This window comes from Tetrao urogallus, assembly GCF_951394365.1.
Source record: "Tetrao urogallus genome assembly, chromosome: 1".
In the NCBI taxonomy this organism is placed as follows: Eukaryota; Metazoa; Chordata; class Aves; order Galliformes; family Phasianidae; genus Tetrao; species Tetrao urogallus.
The window spans coordinates 192,983,181-193,007,789 of record NC_136813.1 but is presented as its reverse complement, the minus strand read 5'-3'; the positions used below and the strand labels follow the sequence as shown (position 1 = coordinate 193,007,789).

The following is a 24,609-nucleotide window of genomic DNA, read 5'->3' as shown; positions in this document are numbered from 1 at the left end:
TCTCCAGGCTGAATGAGCCCAGCTCCCTCAGCTTGTCTTTGTAGGGGAGGTGCTGCATCCCTCTGATCATCTTTGTGGCCTCCTCTGGACCCTCTTCAACAGCTCCCTGTCTTTCTTAGGACTTAGTGATGCGGGTTGGGGATCTTGGAGCTCTTCTCCAACTTCAATGATTCTGTAACACTATAACAGGCAACTGCTGGCAGACATCATCCTGAGAGACCTGGGGTGTGGGGGGAGCACAGCGGTCAGTGGATGATATCCAACACCGCCCAACCTGCAGCTGCTGCCATGGAGGATGTGGAGTCACGCTTCGCACACCTTCTGCAGCCCATCCGTGACCTCACCAAGAACTGGGAGGTGGACGTGGCTGCACAGCTCGGGGAGTACCTGGAGGAGGTGAGGGTTCTGTAATGCTATGGGCACCAAGAGAGTTTTTGTCGCTGCCTGTGGTTGCTGCTCACGCCCCAGCGCAGTTCCTGCCTGTCCTGTCTGTCTGTGCACAGCTGCCTGGTTAGCTGATGTGTGTGGTTGTGAAATCCAGCAGTCTCTCGCATCTGTTCCTTCTGAGTGTTCACTGCTTTTAGGGGGTGCTGAGGATGTTGCTTCTTGCAGTGTGGCTGTGGAGAAGCTCCTTGGGCTGTGGTCAGGAGGAAGGGGCTGGGCTGTGTTTGGTGGTGCCCAGCACCAGGACAAGGGGCAGCGGGCACAGACTGGAGCCCAGGGAGTTGTGTGTGAGTGTGAGGAAGAGCTGTGTGCTGTGAGGGTGGCAGAGCCCTGGCACAGCAGCCCAGAGAGGTGGGGGAGTCTCCTTCTGTGCAGAGATCCAAACCTGCTGGGTTGTGCAGCTGCTGCAGGGAACAGCTGAGTGAGGGCTGAAATAAGGGAGCTGCACAGGTCCCTTCCAGCCCCCACGGCTCTGGGGTGCTGTGAACAGGATGCTTTCCCTCTCTGCATTCACTTAGCAGTTTTGTTGCCCTGAACGTCACGTTAGGTGTGCTGCTAATATCTGGATTTTACCCTTTTGTTGTGCTGCTCTCAAATCAATTCTGGGAATCAGCGCTTCATTTTCCCTTTTTCTTCTGTATTTTACAGCTGGACCAAATCTGTATTTCCTTTGATGGTGGCAAAACAACCATGAACTTCATAGAGGCAGCTCTGTTAATCCAGGGCTCTGCCTGCATCTACAGCAAGAAGGTGAGCACTGAAGGCACTGCCACATCGTAGTCCTGGGGCTGAGGTTTGTGCAGGAGCTGCCTGGAGAGCTGTCCTGGAGTTTGAAAGGCTTGGTTGTAATAAAAACCAATGGATATAATTTCTGAATCCTGCCCCTTTATGTGTGCTGGCATTGGCAAACCAGAAAATCTTGGAAAGAAAACAAGAATTTGCTGCTCAACTTCTCTCTAGAGGGTGGAATATAGGGGGGAAAAAAGAGAAAACTAACCAACAGTAACCCTCTCCTTTCCCAAACTTGCACTCCAAATGGCTTGAACTGGGAAAAGAATAAAGTGGGTTATGGACAAACTGAGCTCTGGTTCTCTGAGGATAAGAGGAGGGCTGTGGCCATCAGCTGGAAGGGTTTTTCTGGGAGTTGCTTTCTCTGTCTCCAAGTCTGGCTCCTATTTTGCAGGTGGAGTACCTGTACTCACTGGTCTACCAGGCACTCGACTCCATCTCCAACAAGAAGTGAGTAATGCCCTCCATCCTCTGGACAGGCCACCTGTGAAGGGGCCAGGATCTGCCTGCATGATTTCACTGTAGTTGCAAAGAACGTGGCCATGTGCTTCTCGCCTGCTTGTCCCCTCCCCCATTGCAGCACCCTGCTGAATTCTCTTCCCTGAGGGCAGTCATTTGCTTCATCAACCGACCTTCCTATTGCAGAGCTGGTCTCAGGACCAGTAAAAAGTTCTCTGAACCTTTGGGTTTCTGTGGGATGGGGTGAGAGGACACAAAAATTATTAGGGGCCTGGAGCACCTTTCTGATGAGGAGAGGATGAGAGCCCTGGGGCCGTACACATGGAAGAGAGAAGGCTGAGGGGGTCTGAGCAGAGCTGGTGGATATCTGAAGGCTTGGAGGTGAGGAGGAAGGGGCTGGGCTGTGTTTGGTGGTGCCCAGCACCAGGACAAGGGGCAGCAGGCACAGACTGGAGCCCAGGGAGTTGTGTGTGAGTGTGAGGAAGAGCTCTGTGCTGTGAGAGTGGCAGAGCTCTGGCACAGCTGCCCAGGGAGGTGGGGGAGTCTCCTGTGCAGAGATCCAAAGCAGCTGGGATGCTCTGTGTGCTGAAGCTGGACTGGGTGACCTGCAGAGCTTCCTTCCAACCCCTGCAGTTCTGCAGAAGGCCCCAGCAGGGCTTATTTCAGTTTGGAGGGCTTGGCCAAGCTCTTCCCCCAGAGCTCTTCCAGTGGCTTTGTGCTGTGGTTTTCTTACAACACTCTGCTGTTGTGCAAGGAGAGGGCAGAGCCCAGCATCCTGCACAATCCAGTGTGCAACAGCCTGGCCTACATGGCAAAGCAACTTGTGATTTATTTCTCCACTGCTGCTGAGATTAGGGCACTGCTTTTGCTGTCACTGTTTCCCAACTGTCTTTCATAACTTGTCTGCTGCCAGCCTGGCTCAAGTTCAGACCGTGGTTCCCACTTAGGAGGGATCAGCTTACAACAGGCAGTTCTGTCTGCCTGCAAACAGGTTTTCTGTAACGAGATGGGTGTTTTGTTCTGTTTTTTTGAGAAGAACCATATAATGGTTTGGGCTGGATGGGATCTTTAAAGGCCTCCTGGTCCCACTGCCTGCATGAGCAGGGAGCCCCATAGCTCCATCAGTGCCCAGAGCCCTGAGCTGCGTGCAGGGATGGGGCAGCACCAGCTGTGTGAGCAACCTTCCCTCAGCCCAAAACCTTGCTCCGATCCCTCTTAGCTGGCAAGAATCTCCCCTTGTCCTATTACACAGACACTGCTGAAGAGTCCATCCCCTTCTTTCTCACAGCTCCCTTTTCTTTCTTTCCTGGGAAGCAGCAGAGGAGCACCAGGAGCACCCATGGCAGCTCCTTGGGCACGAGCTGATGCTGTTCACAGCTGGCTGATGGTGCTGACAGCCACGCTGTGCTCTTCACTCTCCTGCCTGTGGTGCTCGGGGTGCTTCTGCTTCAGGGTGATGCTGGAAACTCCTTGCTTGCTGCGTGCAGTGCAGCTGGAGGAAAACTGCCACTGCTTTGCCTTTGGCTGGACCTCTGACCGTGCCTTTGCTCCTTGATGCAGGAGGGAAAAGCAGCCCTGCTCCGTGGGACCAGATGGCAAGGATGCAGATGCAACCTTTGGGATGGAGAAGGAAGAGGTGAGGAGGCGGTGGTGGGTGTGCTGCTGCTGCTGCAGGTGTGCTCTGTGTGTGTTGTGCTGCTGCAGAGGGTGTTCAGCCCTGCAGCTGCCTGTTCCTGCACCCAGGCAAGGCAGGAGCACTTGGAGAGGTTCCTGTTGTGAAATTTCTGTGCTGGCCTCCACAGGACAGGACCTGCTGCCTCGCAGCCCTGCTGGGGGAGTTTATTCCCTCTGCTCCATTTAGAGATCTCTACCCTGAGCTTCAGCCTTCCTTTGACCTGGGTGGGCTGACAGTTGGGCAGAGAGGAGCCTGATGAGGTTCACCAAAGGCTATGCCTGGGGAGGAAGAACCACAGCATCGGGACCCGAGTTGGGGCTGAACAGCTGGAAGGGAGCTCTGCTTAGAAGGACCTTGTGGTCCTGGTAGCCAACGGCCTGACCATGAGCCAGCAGTGTGCCCTGGTGGCTCAGAGGGGAGGGTGCTCATCCCCTCTGCTCTGCCACTGCAGGGCTCCCCAGTTCCAGGCAGGCTGGAAACTGCTGAAGAGAGCCCAGTGGAGTGCTGTGGAGATGGTGGGGTCCTGCAGCACCTCCTGATAGGGACAGGCTGAGAGCCCTGGGGCTGTGCACCTGGGGAAGAGATGGCTGAGGGGATCTCCACAGGTCCTTTCCAATGTTTCTGTGATTCCTCCTGTAAGTGCTGTCCAGAACAGCCCAGAACCTCAAAAGCCACAGCTGTTCTCCCAGCCACAGGGTTGCCCCGTGTCCTCTCTGCTCCATCAGGGCCACGAGGTCCCCAAGGGATACAATGGCACAATGAAAGTAGCCCTGTTGGTCACTGCTGTGGTCCTCTCTCTGCAGTTCCTTTCCCTGGATGACATCAGCAACACCAGCCAGGCCAGCGTGGACTTGAAAATGGACCATCAGCCCAGTGTAAGGGAAGCTGCTGTTGTCCTTCTGGTCTCTCCTCCCTCATATCAGGCTCTCCTCATTGAATCCCTGCTGCCTGCCCAGCAGAGCTCTTTGACTCCTGCTCTCTTGCAGGCTGTGAACGTTGTTCCCTTGACTCCAATGTCTTTGGTTCCCCCAGAAGAGGCTGAGAAGACAAACAACCCTCTGTTCAGGTGAAAGTCCCCCAGCCTTCAGCTGGCCCCCACCTTGCTTCACAGCACAGTCTGACTCTCCCCATTCCATGGCAGAAAGGTTATTCCTTTTCCCCTGGCAGGCAGGGAGGAAGGAAGAGTAACCCCAAGTGCACTGAGATGTGGGGCTGGGTCCTGATGCAGGACAGAGGGAGTGGCGAGGCAGGGGCTGCTCTGGGGTGGGCAGGCAGGGCTTTGCATGGCCAGGGAAGCCAGAGAATGGCAAGTGGGGACAGTCTGCATTCCTGTTGGCCTGGGGATGCCTTGGATTTGCTCCCTCTGTGTCCTGGGGGACCACGGAGACCTGACGGCCCCCATGTCTGCAGCCGGAAGGGGGAGATCCTGGCCAGCAGGAAGGATTTCAGGATGAACACGTGCACCCCTCACACCAGTGGAGCCTTCATGCTGGAGCTGGCAGGGCTCTCCCCAATGTGTCTGCAGGATCGGCACCGTGAAGAGAACAACGCCGCCGGGGCAGTAGGTACAGTGCTGGGGTGAGGACCTGGACTCCTCATCTTGAGGAGTGGGGCTGTGGGCTGCACAGAGCAGGGAGGCACTGCTGGGGTGGCTTCCCTTCTGCCTCGAGAGAGGATGTGAGCAAAAGCAATGAGAACAGCCCAGCTCCTTGGGCACGGGAGATGCTGCACTGCCTTTCCTCTGCCTCCCTGCCTTAAGCCAAAGATTGCTGACCCCTTGAATGGGGTTTGTGCCCTGGGCTGTGCTGGATGGGCCATCGGCCTCGGTAGGAAGGAGCAGCACCACAGCTGCTCTGTGCTGGCATCTGAAGCCCTGTGGGCAGAGCGCAGTGACCACACTTCTGTCCCTTGACAGGAGCACCGTCCTCTGTGGTCGGTGGGAGGGAATCCCTACGTGTGAGCACCGGAGCGATGCCTGTCCAGGCACTGAACTTCTCAGATGATGGAGGTGAGACGTGCAGGATCGGTGGGCTCTGTCCCTCCATCCTGCTGGGCTGGGCTGTCCTGCCTTCAGGCAGAGTGGGGTGCTCCTGCTCTGTCCCCTGACCTGTTTGTTTGCCATGGTTTGCGAAGTAAAGCCCCTTCCTGAGGGAAAATCCTCGTCGGGTGGAGCAAGAAAAGGGAGATCCTTGATGATCTCGTGGCTGCTGACCGTTTGCTCGCCCCGCCAGGTGCTGCAGGACCAGATGATGACCACGATGGTGGGGATGACTTGCCTGCAGACCCTGAGGACAACATGGAAGTGACTCCAGCTGCCAATGAACGCATTGAGCCACAGCGGGTAGGGCAGGCAGGGCTCGGTAAGGCCCTGGAGCCTGGCTGCCCTGTGGCTCGCTGCCTGATGTTCCTTCTTCTGTGTCTGCCAGAGTGTGCCCCAGGTGAAGGGTTACGTGCTGCGGCAGCGAGCCCCTGCTGAGGACCTTCAGCCCCACATCAAGGTAAGGGGGGGGGGGGGGGGAACGACACAGAGAAAAGCAAATCCTAGAATCATGGAGCTGGGAAAAGACCTCAAAGAAAGAGAAATCCAACTGTCAACCCATCGTCACGATGCACTCTAAACCATGCCCCCAAGTGCTGCATCTTCATGTCTCTTGAGCACCTCCAGAAGTGGGGATTCTTCCACTGCCCTGAGCAGCCTGGCCACTCCTTTGGAGAAGGATTTCTTTTTTTTTTCCCCTGATACCCACCCTGACTCTCCCCTGATGCAACGCAAGGCCTTCACCTCTTGTCCTTTTGAAGCCTGCATGCTGTGGGAAGTGCTGCACCAATACCCACGGAAGGGTTTGCAGAGCCACACAGCAGCAGCGTGCCCCACGGTGCTCTGCCAGTGCTCAGACACACTCGCTTCTTCCACCAGGAGATGCTGGATCCCTGGCAAAGCCTTGACCCCTTTGGTGACTCTGAGGACAAACCCTTCAGGAAAGGTATTTGAGGTGGGGCTGTGGAAGAGCGTCTGCTCCCCTGCCTTGGGGCTGCTCACCTCCAAAGGGTGGAATGGGATTCTCCCTGCAGATCATCTCCTTCTGCCCCGCAGGGAAGCCCTTCCTGGTGCCACATGGCGTGGATGACGTGGTTGGTAGCAAGAGGAAAAGGAAGGGATCAAGAAAGCTTCAGGACTTCTTGAAATGGTTTTCTGCCACCTGTGAGTGTTGTGGCTGGACTTTACCTGGATGCTCTCTGTTCTCTTTGCTGGATTGCACCTGTAGGGGTTTCTAACTGCAATCCTGTTCTTCTCAGATAACAACAGTGCAGACTGCAGGAAAACCAGGAGGAAAGGACCGACGTTTGCTGGTGAGTTGGGGTGCAGGCTGCAGTGATGCGCAGGGCTCCAGGTGCAGCAGTTGTGCTGTGAAGCCCTTGTGGGGTCAGGTTTGCAGTAATCCTTACTGGGGTGACTGAGAGCTGAAATACCTTGCAGAAGGGGCACCCTGCAGGCTGCAAAGCTCAGGTTGCTGCGGCGAGGCTGTGTGAGGGCTGAAGCAAAGGACATAGGAGGAATGAGCAGTTTGACAACTTAAGACGGATGAGGATTTGTTGTGTTTAATGTTCACAACACAGAAATCTGTGACTTCCAGTCCTGCAGCCGTTCCTCACTTGAAAAGCAGCCTCTAAACGTTGCTTACGTAGAGCCTTGCCCCTTTTTATGCTGCAAAACCTCTTCCACGTTCAGGGAGGCTGGGGAGCTCCCAGCTTGTTGGCGCAGCAGTGGTGTGACATGCAGAGAGAAGAACGGGTGCTAAAGCAGGGCTGCAGCCCCAAAATCACACTGGGGGGTGGATGGGGGGGAATCCAGGCAGCCACAGCCTTTCAAGGGGCTGCAGGTGGGAGTTGATCTCTGCCTGTGTTGTCTGTGCAGATCTGGATGTGCTGTACTGGAAGCAGCAGAAGGAGCGGCTGGCGGCACAGAGGAAGCTGCAGAGCAGGATGGTGAGCATCTGCAGGAAGGGTTGGGGTTATGGTGGGAACCACGCTGGGTAGGGGCTCAGTGCTGCTTTTCCCCAGGGCCCACCCTTGTCACTACCACCAGAGCATGAAGAAGAGGAGGAGGAAGAGCTGGATGCCCTGGAGGAGGAGCGGGGCAACGAAGAGGATGGGGAAGCAGCAGGTACTGCTGGAGCCCCCAAGGGCTGAGCTGCTGTGGGGGCCATGGGAGGTCCTGAGCACGGTCTGCTCTTCCTGCAGATGACTTTGTGGAGCACGAGGACATCCAGGAGGAGGATGTGGAGAATCTAGTCGAGAAAGCTATGGGTGAGCCCCTGGGGGAGCTGTGAGGAGGGTACCCCGTCCTTCAGCCACTGCGGCGCGTCCTAAGCAGCCGCTGGGTTCTGGCTTTGTGTCCCACCCATGGGGAACATGCGTCCCTGTCCTCACCTGGTGGCCTAGGACCAGGCACACAGTTTTGCCCCCACCACCCTGGTGACACTGCCCTCTCACAGCTCCCTGTGATGCGGACGCGCTGAGCTATGAGGAGCTGGTGAGGAAGAACGTGGTAAGTGCTGTGCCTGAGCTCAGGGCAGGGGGACAGTGTGGGTGCCGTAGGCGTCCCTCATCCCCACGTTGTCCTCTTCCTCATTCTCCCTGTGTCCCCTTTGCACCTGCAGGAGCTGTTCATTGCCAATTCCCAGAGGTACGTACAGGAGACAGAGCTCTCCCAGCACATCCGCCTTTGGGAGGACAAGATGGGGCCGGCACTGCAGGAGCAGGTACACTGCTGAGGGAGTTTGGGGGGACCAGCAGTGGGGCTGGAGGGGGAGGCAGAGACTCACCCTCCTGTCCTGCAGGAGGAGCGCACAGCCTTCGACATCCACAGCTATGGGGACAGGCTGGCAGCTCGCTTTGGCAGCCTGGGTGAGTGGCAGTCCTTTGCCAGCCTGGTGGCCGGCCTGCCCCCCTTCGAGGTGTGCCGCTACATGCTGGCCTCATTGCAGCTGGTGAGTGTGGGAGGGAGCTCCTGGGGGGGGGGGACAGGAGGAGGGGGAAAGGGGTCCCTGCTGCAGCCCCCCGGTCCCTGCTGCAGCCCCCCGGTCCCTGCTGCAGCCCCCTGGTCCCTGCTCCTCTCCCCAGGCCAATGACTACACCGTGGAGGTGGCACAGGACCCAGGGCTGGAGGAGGCGGTGGACACAGTACGGCTGCGGCTGTTGACACGGGAGCGGGCACACGAGCGCTTCCGCACCTACGTGGCCCCTTCAGCCTGCCCATGAACCCCTCACCCCTTGTTTCCCCCCCCCCCCCCCCCCATCCATTCTGTACAGCCCCCATCCCCTATGATCCCCCAGCACCAGGGCTCCCCTTGCTCCTAGCAATAAACCTCCCAACTTTGGTAAAGGCGGCCTTGTTTTTGGGGACGTGAACAAAGCATCCCTGTGGGGTTTATGAAAGCAAGAAGAGTCCCTTTGGGGGCTCCCCATGTCCTGGCAGGGCTGCAATCCTCAGTCAAGGAGCGGCTCGTAGCTCTCCATGTGTCGCCGCACGCTCTCAGCGATCTTGTCAGCCGTCTTGCTGCGGTTGTAGTAATCCAGGAAGAGCCCATCGGGGCCCAGCAGGTAAATGACGATGGTGTGGTCCACAATGTAATCACCATCCTCATCCTTAGGCCCGGCGCTGGCGTAGACGCGATAGGCGCTGCTCACCGCCCTCACCTGCTCAGGGCTCCCCGTCAGCCCCAGCAGCCGCGGGTGGAAATCCCGCACGTAACGTCGCACCGCGGCCACGTCGTCTCGCTCGGGGTCCACAGTGATGAAGAGCGGCTGCACCCGGGGCAGAGCCGCGTCGCGGTCCAACAGCTCCACCACCCGGCTCAGTTTCTCCAGCTCATCCGGACAGACGTCGGGGCAATGCGTGAAGCCGAAGTAAAGCAGCACCCACTGGCCGCGGAAGTCGGCTTTGCAGCGGGGCTGCCCGCGGTGATCCACCAGCTGGAAGTTGCCTTGCCCCAGCGCCAAAGCTCGCATTTCCCGCTGCCGTCTCTCCCGTCGCTCCCGTTCTTTGCGGGCCCGCAAATACAGCCACGTTCCCCCAGCCGCGCTCCCCACTGCCGCCACTACGGCCAAGCGGCGGCCCAGGGGCAGTGACCGGGTCGGATCCCCCCGAGCTCCGCTCAGCCCGCGGGATGGGGCTGGGAGCTGCGGGGGGCGGAGGGGGAGACGGCGCAGGCAGCGGGCGGGCAGCAGAGCCATGGCCGGGGCGAGGGGCTGCGGGGGAGGGGGCGGCCGTGAGAGCTTTACGGCCGCAGCCACGTCCCCCCCCCCCGCTGTGTTCTGACCCCCCCCCCCCGCTGCCCTCTCACCCCATAGACCCCCCCCCCGGTCTCCTGGCTTCCTGCCCTACCCCAGTGCCCTCTGATCCCGCTGCCCATTGACTGAGCCCCATCTCTACGCCCTCCGTTGCTTTCTGACTCTGCTCTACACCGCAACAACCCCCCCACCCCCCCAAACCCTCCTGGTGCCCTTTCACCGCCTCCCTTCCCCTTCCATCCCCCCACCGCCTCCCTGCAGCCCTCTGCCCCCCCGCCCCATCCCACCTGGCCGGCGCCGCAGCGCCCACACCCGGAAGTGACCCACCGGAAGGGGCGGGGCCATGCGACTCGCGGCATGCGCGGTGATGAGGCGGAGTCTTGTGCAGTTAACCGCTTACCGCCAGGGGGCGCCATAGCGCAGCGGGATAGTGCGGGCCGCTCTGCCTGGCGCGCAACCATAGAACGGAGAGGGATGGGCGGGAGCGCGAACCATAGAGTGCAGTGGGATAGAGGGGACACCACGGCCTCGTACTAGCTGCGGATGCACAGCGCCCCACCCAGGTGGTGCAGCCACGGCGCTGATGGGCTGCGCTTACCCAAATGAGAACCCCAAAAAGGGGGACCCCAAAATGAGAACCTCAAAAGGGGGATGCCGAATGGAATCCTTAAAAAAGTGGACCCCAAAAATAGAGAACCTCAAGTGGGACCCCTAAAAAAGGAGACCCCAAAAATGCATACCCCAAGAGGTATGAAGACCCCAAATAAAACCCCAAAATAGGAACCCCAAAAGGGGAATCCTAAATGGAACCTCTAAAAAAGGGGATGCCCATAATGAGAACCCCAAAAGGAATCCCTAAAGAAGAGGACCTCCAAAATGAAAACTCGATAGGGGGGGTCCTCAAATAGAGAACCTCGAGTGGGACCCCTAAAAAAGGGGACCCCAAAAATACATACCCCAAGAGGTATGAAGACCCCAAATAAAACCCCAAAATGGGAATCCCAAGAGGGGGACCACAAACGGAATCCCTAAAAAAATGGACCCCCAAAATGAGAAACTCAATAGGGGGACTCCAAATAGAGAACCCAAAAGGGAAATCTCAAATGGGACCCCTAAAAAAGGGGACCCCAAACATTGGAACCCCAATAAGAGGGCTCCAAACGGAGACCTCAATAGGGAGACCCCAAAATTGGAACTGCAAAATGGGAATCCCAAAAGGGGGACCCCAAAAAATGCAAACCCCAATAGGGAGAACCCAAAGGGGGGAACTCCAAAAGGGAAACCCTAAATGGAACCCCTAAAAAAGTGAACCCCATAATGAGAACCCCAAAAGGGAGCCCCCAAATGGGACCCCTAAAAAAGGGGGCCACCCAAAATGGAGACCCCAGGTGGAGAACCCAGAATGGGACCAAATTGAACCCATAAAAAAGGAGACTCCCAAAATGAAAACCCCAAAAAAGGGGACCCAAAAAGGGGAACCCCAAAAGGGGAAATCTAAATGGAACCCCTAAGAAAGGGGACCCCCAAATTAAGAACCCTAATAGGAGGACACCAAACGTAGACCCCCCAAAATGAGGGACCCCAAAAAGGACCCTAAAAAAAGGGGAAATAATGGGGGATTTGGGGCACTTAATAACAAAAATATTAAACGTTATCAGTCATAATGGTGTTGCCAATGACACGTAGTGGTACGAGGAATTGGGGCACTAATAATAATATTAATAATGGGGCAATCATCGGCGATGGGAAATAGAGTGGACAAAGTGGTGGTAATGGAGGGGTTGGGGCACTTAATAATAAAAATAAGAAGTAATGCATTAATAAGAGCATGGAATGTGATAAATTTGGGCAGAAATCGGGAAAACATTGCTGCTAATAATAATGGGGTATTAATCAGCATGGGAAACATGGAAATGGTGATAATGGGGAGCTGGGGCGCTAATAATGGTGACAATATTAATTAATATTAATATTCATAATAGTGGGATAAGAATAAAAAATAGTGTTGAAGTGGGCAAAGTTGGGCAATAATAATAATAGTAATAGTAATGTTAATAATAAACGTAGTGATAACAATGGGAATTATGGGGGATTTGGGGCAATAACCATAATGTTGTTATTAATAAAATTAATCCCATTAGTAATCTTACTGATAATATTAAATAATATTATTGTGTTGTTTCATATTATTATATTCTCTGAAGATGTTGCATTAATACAAAACGATAAATTATTATATAACTATTGTTATTATTATTACTTATAATAATAATTAATATATTAATATTAATAATAATAACAAACGATAACAGTATAAAATATAAAGATAATGGTAATAATAGCCACGAAGACAATAAAAATAACAAGATCAGTAATAATGAATAGAAAAGGATGAAAAAAATAATAATATTACTGATGATAATAATAATAAAAGTGATATTAAGCACTAATTAATCAATGGCAAGCAACGCGACCGGAAGCGGAAGAACCCGCCCTAGTCCTGCTCTCAACCAATAGCGAGCGGGAGTGAGGAGAGCGCAGCCAATCGCTGCAGGCAGGGGGCGGGAGGGGCGTTTCTTAAAGTGGCCACGTTGGTGTGGCCCGCCTTAAAGCGGCAAGGCTCCTCCCAACGCCTCGCGTCACGGAACGGGGGCGTGGCTCGCTGTATGCAAATGAGATGCTAATGTGGGAGGAAGCGTGTTTGGAGGGGAGCAGCGAAGGGTGCTGGAGAGGGGTGAGAGTGGAGGGAGGGGTCCATGAGGGGTTCTTGTGGGGCTGCAAAGGGGTTATGGGGTCTTCATGGTGGGTTCCTGGAGGGGGGCTTCATGGTGGGCTTCGTGCTGGCATCTGGGGGGGCTTCGTGGTGGCATCTATGGGGGCTTCACGTTGGCTTCGTTGCGTCTTCGTAGTGGGTTCTTGAGGGAGGCTTCATGGTGGGGTCATGGTGGCTTCGTGGTGGCATCTGGGGGGGCTTCATGGTTGCTTCTGGGAGTCTTTGTGGGTAATTTATGGTGGGATTGTGGTGGCATCCTGGGGGACTCCATGGTGACATCGTGGTGGCATCATGCTGGCATCTTGGAGAGCTTCACAGTGGGATTGTGGGTGCTTCCAGATGGCATCTCGGTGGCTTTATGGGGTCTTCATGGAGGCTGCACGGTGGCCTCATGTCTCCCATCCCCCTCCAGTCCCCCACCCTACCCTGCGGTGTCACTTCTCCTTTCCATTGGGCATAGGGACCAGTTCCTCTTTCGGTCCCCGTTTTTGTCGTTGTCCCCACCCTGTGTCCCCAGGGATGGCTGATGTCACTGTGTGACCCACGTGACACTTTTGGGGTGGTGGGGTTTGTGGGGTGAGCGGAAGTGGCTGAGTGGGGTGGGACAGGTCACCCTAAAGAGCACACATGGAGGGTGACCAGAGGTGACCATGGGTGACAATGGGTGTTGAGTGACTAGGGGTGACCAGAGGTGACCATGGGTGACAATGTGTGACAGGTGACCATGGGTGTTGAGTGACTAGGGGTGACCAGAGGTGACTGTGGGTGACCAAAAGTGACAAGTGACCTTGGATGCTGAGTGACCAGGGTTGACCAGAGGTGACCATGGGAGACCCTAAGTAGCAGGTGACCATGGGCAATAGGTGATCAGAGGTGACCATGGTGACAGATGACCGTGGGTGACCATTGGTGGCCGTGGGTGACAGGTGACCACCAGCTGGGTGGCTGAGTGACCGTAAATGGCAGACAACAAGGGGGTTAGGTGACCATGGATGACAGATGACCATGGATGTTGGGTGGTCATAGGTGACCAAACGTGACCATGGGTGTAGGGTAACCATGAGTGACCAGAGGTTGTCATAGGTGACAATGAATGACCACGGGTGACCGTTGGTGGCTGTGGGTGACACGTGACCATGGTTGATAGGCGACCATGAGTGATGGGTGACCAAAATTGACCAATGAGTGACCAGTGGTGATCATGGGTGACAGATGACTGCGGGTGACTAGAGGTGACCATGGGTGACTTAAGTGACAGGTGACCATGGGTGATCATGGATGAGCAGAGGTCACAGATGACCACAGGTGATCAGAGGTGACCATGGGTGACCGTAAGTGACAGGTGACTATGAGTGTTGGGTGACCAAAGTTGACCAGATGTGATAGGTGACTAGAAGCAACCATGGGTGACCGTTGACCAGAGGTGACCAGAGGTGACCACAAGTGACAGATGACCATGAATGATGGGTGACCAGAAGTGACAACACCTATTGGATGACCACAAATACCCATCATTAACCACGGCATCTCCACGACTGCATCACACAGTTCCCCACGTGCCTCACCACGTCCTGCACCGTGTCACCTCCTCATCACCGCACGACCTCTGCTGGTGTCCCCTCCTGTCCTCGATGGCATCCCCGGTGCCTCGCCGCGTTCGCCTGCGCCCATGGTTGGTGGCCCAGGTGGACAGCGGCCGTTTCCCAGGGCTGCACTGGTTGGACGCGCGGCGCCGGCTCTTTGTGGTCCCATGGCACCACGCCACGCGGCACTTCCCAGCACACGGCGGCGATGATGACACCGTCTTCAAGGTGATCCTGGATGACCCAACGGCTGGAACGACCGGAACCTGAGCTCTGGTGGCTCTAAACCCAACCCTAGCGGCTCAAATCCCAATCCTAATGACCCTGACACAAGTCTGGTGGCCCAAACCCCAACCCTAGTGACCCTAAGCCAATCCTAGTGGCCCTAACTCCAACCCTAATGGCCCTAACCCTAAGCCTAGTGGACCAAACCCCAATCCTAATGACCCTGACACAACTCTGGTGGCCCAAACCACAACCCTAGTGACCTTGAACCAACCCTAGTAGCTTTAATCCCAACTCTAATGGCCCTAACCCCAAGCCTAGTGGACCAAACCCCAATCCTAATGACCCAGACACAAGTCTGGTGGCCCAAACCCCAACCCTAGTGATCCTAAGCCAATCCTAGTGGCCCCAACTCCAACCCTAATGGCCCAAATCCCCACCCTAGCAGCCCAAATCCCAACCCTAGCGGCCCAAATCCCAATCCTAATGACCCTGACACAACACTGGTGGCCCAAACCCCAACCCTGCTGGCTGTTACACAACCCTAGTTTCCCAAACCACAACCCTAGTGACCCTAAGCCAATCCTAGTGGCCCTAACCCCAACCCTAATGGCCCTAACCCTAGGCCTAGTGGACCAAACCCCAATCCTAATGACCCTGACACAACTCTGGTGGCCCAAACCACAACCCTAGTGACCTTGAACCAACCCTAGTAGCTTTAATCCCAACTCTAATGGCCCTAACCCCAAGCCTAGTGGACCAAACCCCAGTCCTAATGACCCAGACACAAGTCTGGTGGCCCAAACCCCAACCCTAGTGATCCTAAGCCAATCCTAGTGGCCCTAACTCCAACCCTAATGGCCCTAACCCCAACCTAGCAGCCCAAATCCCAACCCTAGCAGCCCAAATCCCAATCCTAATGACCCTGACACAATACCGGTGGCCCACACCTCGTCTGTGGTGGCCCAAACCCCAACCCTGCTGGCTGTTACACAACCCTAGTTTCCCAAACCACAACCCTTGTGACCCTAAGCCAATCCTAGCGGCCCTAACCCCAACCCTAATGGCCCTAACCCCAACCCGAGTGGACCAAACCCCAATCCTAATGACCCTGACACAACTCTGGTGGCCCAAACCACAACCCTAGTGACCTTGAACCAACCCTAGTAGCTTTAATCCCAACTCTAATGGCCCTAACCCCAAGCCTAGTGGACCAAACCCCAGTCCTAATGACCCAGACACAAGTCTGGTGGCCCAAACCCCAACCCTAGTGATCCTAAGCCAATCCTAGTGGCCCTAACTCCAACCCTAATGGCCCTAACCCCACCCTAGCAGCCCAAATCCCAACCCTAGCGGCCCAAATCCCAATCCTAATAACCCTGACACAACACTGGTGGCCCACACCTCATCTATGGTGGCCCAAACCCCAACCCTGCTGGCTGTTACTCAACCCTAGTTTCCCAAACCACAACCCTAATGATCCTAAGCCAACTCTAGCAGCCCTAACCCCAACCCGAGTGGACCAAACCCCAATCCTAATGACCCAGACACAAGTCTGGTGGCCCAAACCCCAACCCTAGTGACCCTGAACCAACCCTAGTGGCTTTAATCCCAACTCTAATGGCCCTAACCCCAACCCGAGTGGACCAAACCCCAGTCCTAATGACCCAGACACAAGTCTGGTGGCCCAAACCCCAACCCTAGTGATCCTAAGCCAATCCTAGTGGCCCTAACTCCAACCCTAATGGCCCAAATCCCAACCCTAGCAGCCCAAATCCCAATCCTAATGATGCTGACACAACCCTGGTGGCCCAAACCCCAACCCTGCTGGCCTTTACCCAACCCTAGTGGTCCAAACCCTGACCCTAGTGACATGAAGCCAAACCTAGTAGCCCAAATCCCAGTCCTAATGACCCCACACAACCTTGCTGGTCCTAACCCCAACCCTAATGACCATAATCCTAAAATTGATGACACAAACTCTAACCCTAATGACACTAACCCAACCCTAATGTCCCAACCCCAACTCTAGTGACCCTAATCCAACCCTAATGGCCCAAACCCCAACCCTAATGACCCAAACCCCAAAGATAATGTCCCTAATCCAACATTAGTAACCAAACTCCAACCCTAGTGGCCCTAATCCCAAACCTAGTGGCCCAAACTCAAACACTATTGGCCCTAAATCAACTCTAGTGGCCCAAACCCCAAACCTAATGCCCCAAACCCACTGACCCCAACCCAATTCTGATGACCACAACCCCAATGAACCCAAACTCTGATGACCCCAGGAGCACCAACCCATGACCCCAACACAGCCATCATGATCCCAACCCAGTGACCCCAACCTGATGACCCCAACCCAGTGACCCCAACACTGATAATCCCAACTAACCCCACCTCCATGACCCCAAACCCGATGACCCCAATAAACCCACCCCAATGACCCCAGCCCCACTGATATCATTTCAATGACTCCAAGCCAACCATCATGACCACAGCCCAATGTCCCCAACCTGATGACCCAAATCTACCTATGATGACCCCAACCCCACTAATCCCACCCCAATGACTCAACACCAGTAACCCCAACCCAGTAACCCACTGACCCCCACCTCAGTGACCCTGACACCATTGACTCCAAGCCAACTTTGATGACCTTAACCCCAGTAACCCCAACCATGTTGACCTCAACCCAATGACCCCAACTCTGATGCCCCAAATGCACCATTCACGATGACCCCAGTCCAATGACCCCACCCCCAATAACCCCACTCCAGTAACAACAACCCAATGACCCCATTCCTATAACCCCAACCCGATTACCCCAATCCAACCACGATGACCCCACCCCCATTAACCACAACCCAATGATGGGGTGCCAATAATCCCTACCCACTGACTCCACTGACCCCCACTCTGATGACCCCAATGAGCCCACCCCAGTCTCCCTGACGCCACTGACCCCACAGGCATGGGCAGCAGAGACAGGGAAGTTCCTTGCGGGGCGGGATGAGCCGGATCCTGCCAAGTGGAAGGCGACGCTGCGTTGTGCCCTCAACAAGAGCCGCGAGTTCCGCCTGCGCTACGACGGCACCCGCGCTGTGCCCCCCCGGCCCTATAAGGTGTACGAGGTCTGTGGGGCCGACGGAGCAGGTATGGGGCTGGGGAGGGCTCAGGTGGAGACATGGGGGTCTGTGCGGTCCCATAAGTGACATGGGGCATGTGAAGCTGAGCACCCTGCAGTGTCCCATCACCCTGTGAGGACCTGGCATCCCACAAGTCGCTATGGGTGTTGTAGGGTCTCAGTACCCCATGGGACCCATTTCTGCCCTCCCAGACACGGTGACCGGGGATGACTTCAGCTGCGGTGGGGAGGAAGAGGAGGAGGAAGAAGATGTCAGTGAGGTACTGGCCCTTGCCACACAGATGGGGGTCCCCCACTCCACACTTGGGGGTCCCCTGCCCCACATTCGGGGGTGTCTCATTCCATAACTGCCTGCTCTCTCCCTGCAGCTGCAGAAGCTGATGTCTCTGAGCATCGATGGTCAGCAGGGATATGGGGTGTCCTATAGGGGAATAATGGAGTGGGGGGCAGCCTATGGGGGAACAGTGGGGTGGGGACACCCTATGGAGGTCAGTGGGGTGGGGATGCTTCATGGGGGGCAATGTGGTGGGAATATCCCATTGGAGACAATGGGATTGGGTTACCCCAGGGGGGACAGTGTGGAGGGAGGTATCCCCTGGGGGACAGTTAGTGGGGTGGGGGCTCCCCATAGATGATCAATGGAGTGGGGGAAGGGTGATGTGGAGCATCTTGTGGGAGGAAAACCCCATAGGGAGTCGACGGTGTGTGGATTCCCCATGGGGGGCAGTAGAGTTGGGGCACCCCGTAGTGGCAATCAGTGGGGTGGGGGCTCCCCACAGAGGATCAGTGGAGAGAGGGGAGGGGTTGATGCGGGGCAGGCACCCTGTGAGGTGTCTGTCTATGGGGCAGCAGTGACATGGGGGCTCCTCTGGCCACCCCTTCACCCCACTGTTCCCCAGACTGTGGAATGGACCCGGTGCCCCCCTGGCACGAGGAGCACCCCCCGTTCAGCAACGCCGACCCCACAGTGCCCTTCATGCCCCCTGAGCTGCCCCCTGAGCTGACCTCACAGCTGCCCCCTGAGCTGAACCCACAGCTGACCCAACAGCTGCCCCCACAGCTGCCCCCCCCAGGACCCCCAGCACTCCTGGAACATGGCGTCCCCAATCTGCTGGCCAGCCCTCACCTGCTACCCCGTAAGCATCAGGTTGGGGTACAGGGTGTGGGGTGGGTGAATGTGGGTATGGGGTGGCTATGGATATGGGGTGGCTGGACATATAGGTATGGGGTGGCCATGGGACAGGTGGATGTGAATATGGGGTGGGTGGATGTGGCTGTGGGCTGGCCGTGGGGTGGTTGGATTTGGCTATGGGTTTGATGTAGCTATGGGGTGGTTGAATTTGGGAATGGGGTGGCTGTGGGATGGGTGGGGGTGAGGATGGGGTGGCCATGGGGTGGATGGGCAGAGGTAACTGAATGTGATGGGATGGGTGGGTATGGGGTTGGAGGAATATGGGGTCACTGGCCACGGGGCTGAGGAGATGACAGTAGGGTGGGTGGGCATGGGGTTGGGTGGCTGTGGGGTCAGGGAGGGTATAGTCATTGACCATGGGGGTGGGAGGCTGTGGGGTGGTTTACTGTGGGGTTGGTGTCATATGGGATGATTGCTGTGGGGCTGGATGGCTGTGGGGTGAGTGGGCATGGGGTCAGGTGGCTGCTATGGAGTCAGGGGGGGATATAGGGTCACTGGGCATGGGGAGATGACAATGGGAGTGGGTGGGCTGGATGGTTGTAAGGTGGGCAGACATGGAGTTGGGAGGATGTGGGATGGTTGACTGTGGGGTTGGGGGGATATGGGGTCAGTGGCCATAGCATTTTGGGGATATAGGGTCACTGGGCATGGGATCAGGGGGTTGTGGGATGGGTGGCTGTGGGGTCAGGGGGGGTACAGGGTGGGTGGGCACGGAGCTGGATGGTTGTAGGGTGGGTGGGCATGGGGTTGAGGGGTTGTAGGGTGGTCAGCTGCGGGTTTGGCTGGCTGTGGAATGGGTGAACATGGGGTTGGGGGATGACAATGGGGTCGGAGGAATATGGGGTGGATGGCCATGGGGTAGGAACTACGACACAGTTACCCATGGAGCTGCAGGCTTCCCCTGCCTAGAAGACCCCCATCCCGACCCCATAACCCTGCAGTGACGGACCTGGAGCTGCGCTTCCAGTACCGCGGGCGGCGGGTGAGCGCCCTGACCGTCAGCCACCCCCTGGGCTGCCGCCTGTCCCACGGGGGGTCCCTGCCCCCCACCCCGCAACGCCCCGACCTGCTGGGACACCCCGAGCTCCAGCAGGTCCCCTTCCCCGACCCCGAGGGGATCCCGCACGACAAGCAGCGTCGCTACACCCGCACTCTGTTGGGGGCCATGGAGCGGGGGCTCCTCCTGGAGCTGGGGGGACAGGATCTCTATGCCACCCGCCTCTGTCGCTGCAAAGTGTTTTGGGATGGGCCCTGCGCCCCACCTCAGGACCCCCACCTCGACCCCCGGCCCAACCCCATGGAGAGGGAGAGGAGGGTCCAAGTGTTCAGCCTCCAGCGGTTCCTTGACGGTAAGTGGCACCGGGGGTGGAGGTGAGGGGGTGTATGGAGACGTTGGGTGGCACTGGGGACATCGAGGAGTCCGTGGGGACATCAGGTGGCACTGGAGGACACAAAGGAGTCCGTGGGATCATCGGGTGGCACCTGGAGACACCGTGAATAGACATCAGGTGGCCTTGGGGGACATCAGGTAGAACTGGGGACACCAAGGATTCCACGGGGATGTCAGGTGGCATCGGGGGACATCATGAATCAGTGGGGACATCAGGTGGCACTGGAGGACATCAAGTGGCCTTGGGGACACCCGGAAGTCCAAGGGGATGTCGTCAAGTGGCACTTGGAAACATCAGGTGGCCTTGGGGGACATCAGGTGGCAGTGGGGACACTGAGGACTCCATGGGGACATCAGATGGCATTGGAGACACCAGGAAGTTGGTAGGAATATCAGGTGGCACTGGGAGACGCTATGAAGCCCATAGGGACACCAAGTGGCACTGGTGACACCAGGGAGTCCATAGGGACATCAGGAGGCACTGGGGGACATCAGGTGGCGCTGGGGACAGTATCGAGTCCGTGAGGGCATCAGGTGGCATCGGAAACATCAAGGAGTCAATGGGGAGATCAGGTGGCGTTGGGGGACATCACAAAAGGATATCAGGTGGCACTGGGGACATCAAGGAGTCCATGGGGATATCAGGTGGCATGGAGACATTGGGGAGTCCATGGGGACATCATCAGGTGGTAGTGAGGACACCAGGGTGTCCATGGGGACATCAAATGGCATTGAGGGACACCGTAAAGGGACATCAGGTGGTAGTGGGAGGATATCAGGGAGTCAGTAGGGTCAACAGGTGGCATTGGGGGACATCAGGAAGTCTATGGAGATGTCAGGTGGCTTTGGGGGACAACAGAGAGTCCATGGGAACATCAACTGGCAGTGGGGACACCAGAGAGTCCATGGGGACATCCGTTGGCAAGGAATGACATCAAATGGCATTGGGGGACACTGGACAGCCAGTAGGGACATCAGGTGGAATTTTGGGGGGGGGGGGGATACTGGAGAGCCCGTTGGAACCTCAGGTGGCAATGGGGACATCAGTCAGCACAGAGGGACGGCCATCAGCCCACAGGGTCATGGGGTGGCATGGGAGGATTGTGGCTGGTGGAGACACTGGTCAGCACTGGGTTGGGGGGAGGTGACATTAAGTGACACCTCGGTGCCCCCCAGGGCTGATCCTGTTCCAGAAGGGGCAGAGCCCAACACCGCCGCCCTTCGAGGTCTTCCTGTGCTTTGGGGAGGAGTGGCCCGACCACAGACCCAAGGAGAAGAAGCTCATCACTGTGCAGGTCGGGGGACGCAATGGGGACACGGTGGGGACTGGTTGGGACGCATGTTGGGGACACAAAGGAGACGTGAAGGGGACATGATGAGGATGTGTTGGGGACATGGAGGTGACATGTCAGGGATGAGTTGGGGACCCAATGGGGACGTGTTGGGAACTCACAGCGAGGACACGTGGGGGACACGGTGGTGACACATGGGATTATTTGGGTCGGGGACACAATAAGGATGAGTTGGGGACATGGTGGCGACATGTCAAGGATGGGCTGGGGATGTGTTGGGGACACACTGGGGACACGGTGGTGACATGTCAGAGGTGAGTTGGGGACCTAATGAGGACATGATGGGAACCCTTTGGGGACCACCCTAGGAGTCACGTTGGGGGGCAGGATGGGGTCATGGCAGTGACGCACTGGGGAACAGTTTGGAGACAGGATGCGAATACGTTGGGGACACAGCAAAGATGCAATGGGAGAGATGTGATGGGGGACGTGTTGGGGTTGCACTGGGGGCACGTGTGACTCGTCCCCTTTCCCCCAGGTGGTGCCAGTGGCAGCACGGCTGCTGCTGGAGCTGTTCTCAGGGGAGCTGTCGTGGTCGGCTGACAGCGTCCCGCTGCAGATCTCGCAGCCTGACCTGAAGGATGCCCTGGTGGAGCAGTTCAAGGAGCTGCACCGCCTGTGGCAGCAGCAGCAGCGCCCGGATCCCGGCCCGCGGCCCCCGCTGTGACATGGGGATGGGGAGAAAATGGGGTGCGTGGTCCTTCCTGGGGGGATAGGGGGGGAGGAGGCTTTGGGGGCATCCTTGGTGGTATGGAGATGGTGGAGCTCTGGGGACAGTTGGAGAACCGCATGTGGAGCATCACCAGACCTAGAACACTGCCGTAATCAGAGTGCTAAGGCTCCTGGAGCACATCTAGAACGCATCTGGAGCACCTCCAGACCTGGGACATGGCCAGGACTATGGCTGCTCCTGGAGCACATCTGTAAAACCACATCTGGAGCGCCGCCTGACCTACGACGCTGCTGTGCCCAGAGTGCTGCCTCTTCTGGAGCACATCTGGAACACACCTGGAGCACCACCACACCTACAACACAGCCATACCTGACTGCTGCTGCTCCAGGAGCGCCTCTGGAACACACATCTGGAGCACCACCTGACCCACAACATCTCCATAACCTGGATCTTCGCTGCTCCTGGAGCACCATGTATTTAAAAAAAAAAACAAGAATAAAAACAAATCACACTTGGAGCACATCTGGAGCCCCACCATCCGTAGAACGTCACCATACCGGCACCACAGCTGCTTCTGAAGCGCCACATCTGGCACACAACACCTGGAGCACATCTGGAGCCCCGCCACCCATAGAACACCGCCATACTGGGACGCCTGGATCACATCTGGAACACACATCTGGAGCCGCCCCACCTCAACCCTCCGCCCCCCCATCCCCCCCCCCCCAAGAAGCAGACAGGAACCACCATGGGGCTGGTTGTTTTTTTTTTTTTTTCTTTTTTTTCTTTTTTTTTTCTTTTTTTAACCGATTTTTTTTTTTTTCCATTTTTGCATCTTTTTTTAAATTTTTTTTAATTTTTTTTTTAATTTTTTTTTTTAATTTTTTTTTTTATTTTTTTTATTGTTCTCAAGATGGCTACAACACCAGACGGAACCGCACACCTGGCCCCGGCTCCGTCCCTGCACTCGCATGGCCAAACCCCCCCCCCCACCCCCCACCCCAACCCTGTGCTCTTCCCCTTCCAAAAAAAAACCAAAAAAAAACCAAAATTAAAACGATTAAAAAATAAAATAAAACCGGAAAAAAAAAAAAATTAATAAAACAAACCAAATTTGGAAGAAAAAAAAATAAAAGGAAAAAAAAATATAATATATATTTTAAGCAGTCTGAACCACACACGGCCGCGTCCCCGCGCCCAGTCCGCATCCCCACCCCCCATCCAAGCCCAGGAGTGCGGACCCCCCCCCCTTGGCTGCCAGCCCCCTCCCCAGAGCTCTTCCCTGGGTTCTTCTGATGTCGTTTCAGGGAAGTTTGGGTACTTTTTGGCGCTCGTTGAGGGCACAGTCCCGGTGTGGGGGGGTTGGTTGGTTTGTTTTTTTTCTGGGGGGGGTCGCAGTGTTGGGACGCGCGCTCCTCCGGTGCTGAGTGAGTGCGGCCCCCGGCGACGGCTGCGGGACCAATCGTGGTGGCTTCGTTTCTGTCTTCTGTTAATTAATGGATGTTCCAGGGAGGGGAGAGCTGCAGAGGGTCGTTTCCCCAACCAACCCAACGTGATGTCAACCCCAGCTGAACCACACACCATGTCCCCAACCCAACACCACGTCCCCAACCCAATCCAACCCAATGTCCCCAACCCAACACCATGACCCCAACTCAGAACAACGTCTTCCATAAAGCACAAGTGTCCCCAACTCAACGTCCCCAACCCAACACCACGTCCCCAAACCACCACGTCCCCAACCCAATACAACCCAATGTCCCCAACCCAACACCATGACCCCAACTCAGAACAATGTCCTCAATAAAGCACAAGTGTCCCACACTCAACGTCCCCAACCCAACACCACGTCCCCAACCCAATACAACCCCATGTCCCCAACACCATGACCCCAACTCAGAACAATGTCCTCAATAAAGCACAAGTGTCCCCAACCCAACGTCCCCAACCCAATCCAACCCCATGTCCCCAACCCAACACCATGACCCCAACTCAGAACAACGTCTTCCATAAAGCACAAGTGTCCCCAACCCAATACCACGTCCCCAAACCACCACGTCCCCAACCCAATACAACCCAATGTCCCCAACCCAACACCATGACCCCAACTCAGAACAATGTCCTCCATAAAACACAAGTGTCCCCAACCCAACCAACCCAACCCTACACCACGTCCCCAACCCAATCCAACCCCATGTCCCCAACCCAACACCATGACCCCAACTCAGAACAACGTCCTCAATAAAACACAAGTGTCCCCAACCCAACACCATGTCCCCAACCCAACACCACGTCCCCAACCCAACACCACGTCCCCAACCCAATCCAACCCCAAGTCCCCAACCCAACACCATGACCCCAACTCAGAACAATGTCCTCAATAAAGCACAAGTGTCCCCAACCCAACACCATGTCCCCAACACAACACCACGTCCCAACCCAATGCCACGTCCCCAACTTAACGCCACGTCCCCAACCCAATACAACCCCATGTCCCCAACCAACACCATGACCCCAACTCAGAACAATGTCCTCAATAAAACACAAGTGTCCCCAACCCAACTTGATGTCCCCAACCCAACTTGATGTCCCCAACCCAACTTGATGTCCCC

At 56.2% G+C, this 24,609-nt stretch overlaps 3 protein-coding genes across 3 annotated transcripts; 2 read left to right on the top strand and 1 right to left on the bottom strand.

Annotated features, from left to right (window-relative positions):
* Positions 1 to 282: 282 nt before the first annotated feature.
* NCAPH2 (non-SMC condensin II complex subunit H2) lies at positions 283 to 8,629 on the top strand (the record flags this gene model as incomplete). Its single annotated transcript, XM_079533882.1, is given in 21 exon segments — positions 283 to 396; positions 1,093 to 1,194; positions 1,628 to 1,683; positions 3,253 to 3,328; positions 4,171 to 4,242; positions 4,354 to 4,433; positions 4,778 to 4,932; positions 5,283 to 5,375; positions 5,599 to 5,708; positions 5,794 to 5,865; positions 6,285 to 6,351; positions 6,462 to 6,569; positions 6,665 to 6,718; positions 7,284 to 7,402; positions 7,406 to 7,532; positions 7,610 to 7,675; positions 7,864 to 7,916; positions 8,029 to 8,130; positions 8,209 to 8,397; positions 8,458 to 8,466; positions 8,468 to 8,629. Coding segments are annotated over 21 exon segments (1,980 nt in total). The 5' UTR covers positions 283 to 288.
* A 171-nt stretch (positions 8,630 to 8,800) lies between these two features.
* On the bottom strand, positions 8,801 to 9,604 carry SCO2 (synthesis of cytochrome C oxidase 2; the record flags this gene model as incomplete). Its single annotated transcript, XM_079533871.1, has 1 exon — positions 8,801 to 9,604. The coding sequence occupies one exon, from the start codon at positions 9,602 to 9,604 to the stop codon at positions 8,858 to 8,860; it is 747 nt and encodes a 248-aa protein (XP_079389997.1). The 3' UTR covers positions 8,801 to 8,857.
* Positions 9,605 to 14,065: 4,461 nt separating this feature from the next.
* IRF5 (interferon regulatory factor 5) lies at positions 14,066 to 21,991 on the top strand (the record flags this gene model as incomplete). The annotated part of the gene is made up of 8 exons (XM_079546349.1): positions 14,066 to 14,245; positions 17,215 to 17,398; positions 17,583 to 17,650; positions 17,759 to 17,789; positions 18,290 to 18,526; positions 19,524 to 19,931; positions 21,149 to 21,267; positions 21,803 to 21,991. The coding sequence occupies 8 exons, from the start codon at positions 14,066 to 14,068 to the stop codon at positions 21,989 to 21,991; spliced, it is 1,416 nt and encodes a 471-aa protein (XP_079402475.1).
* Positions 21,992 to 24,609: the final 2,618 nt, after the last annotated feature.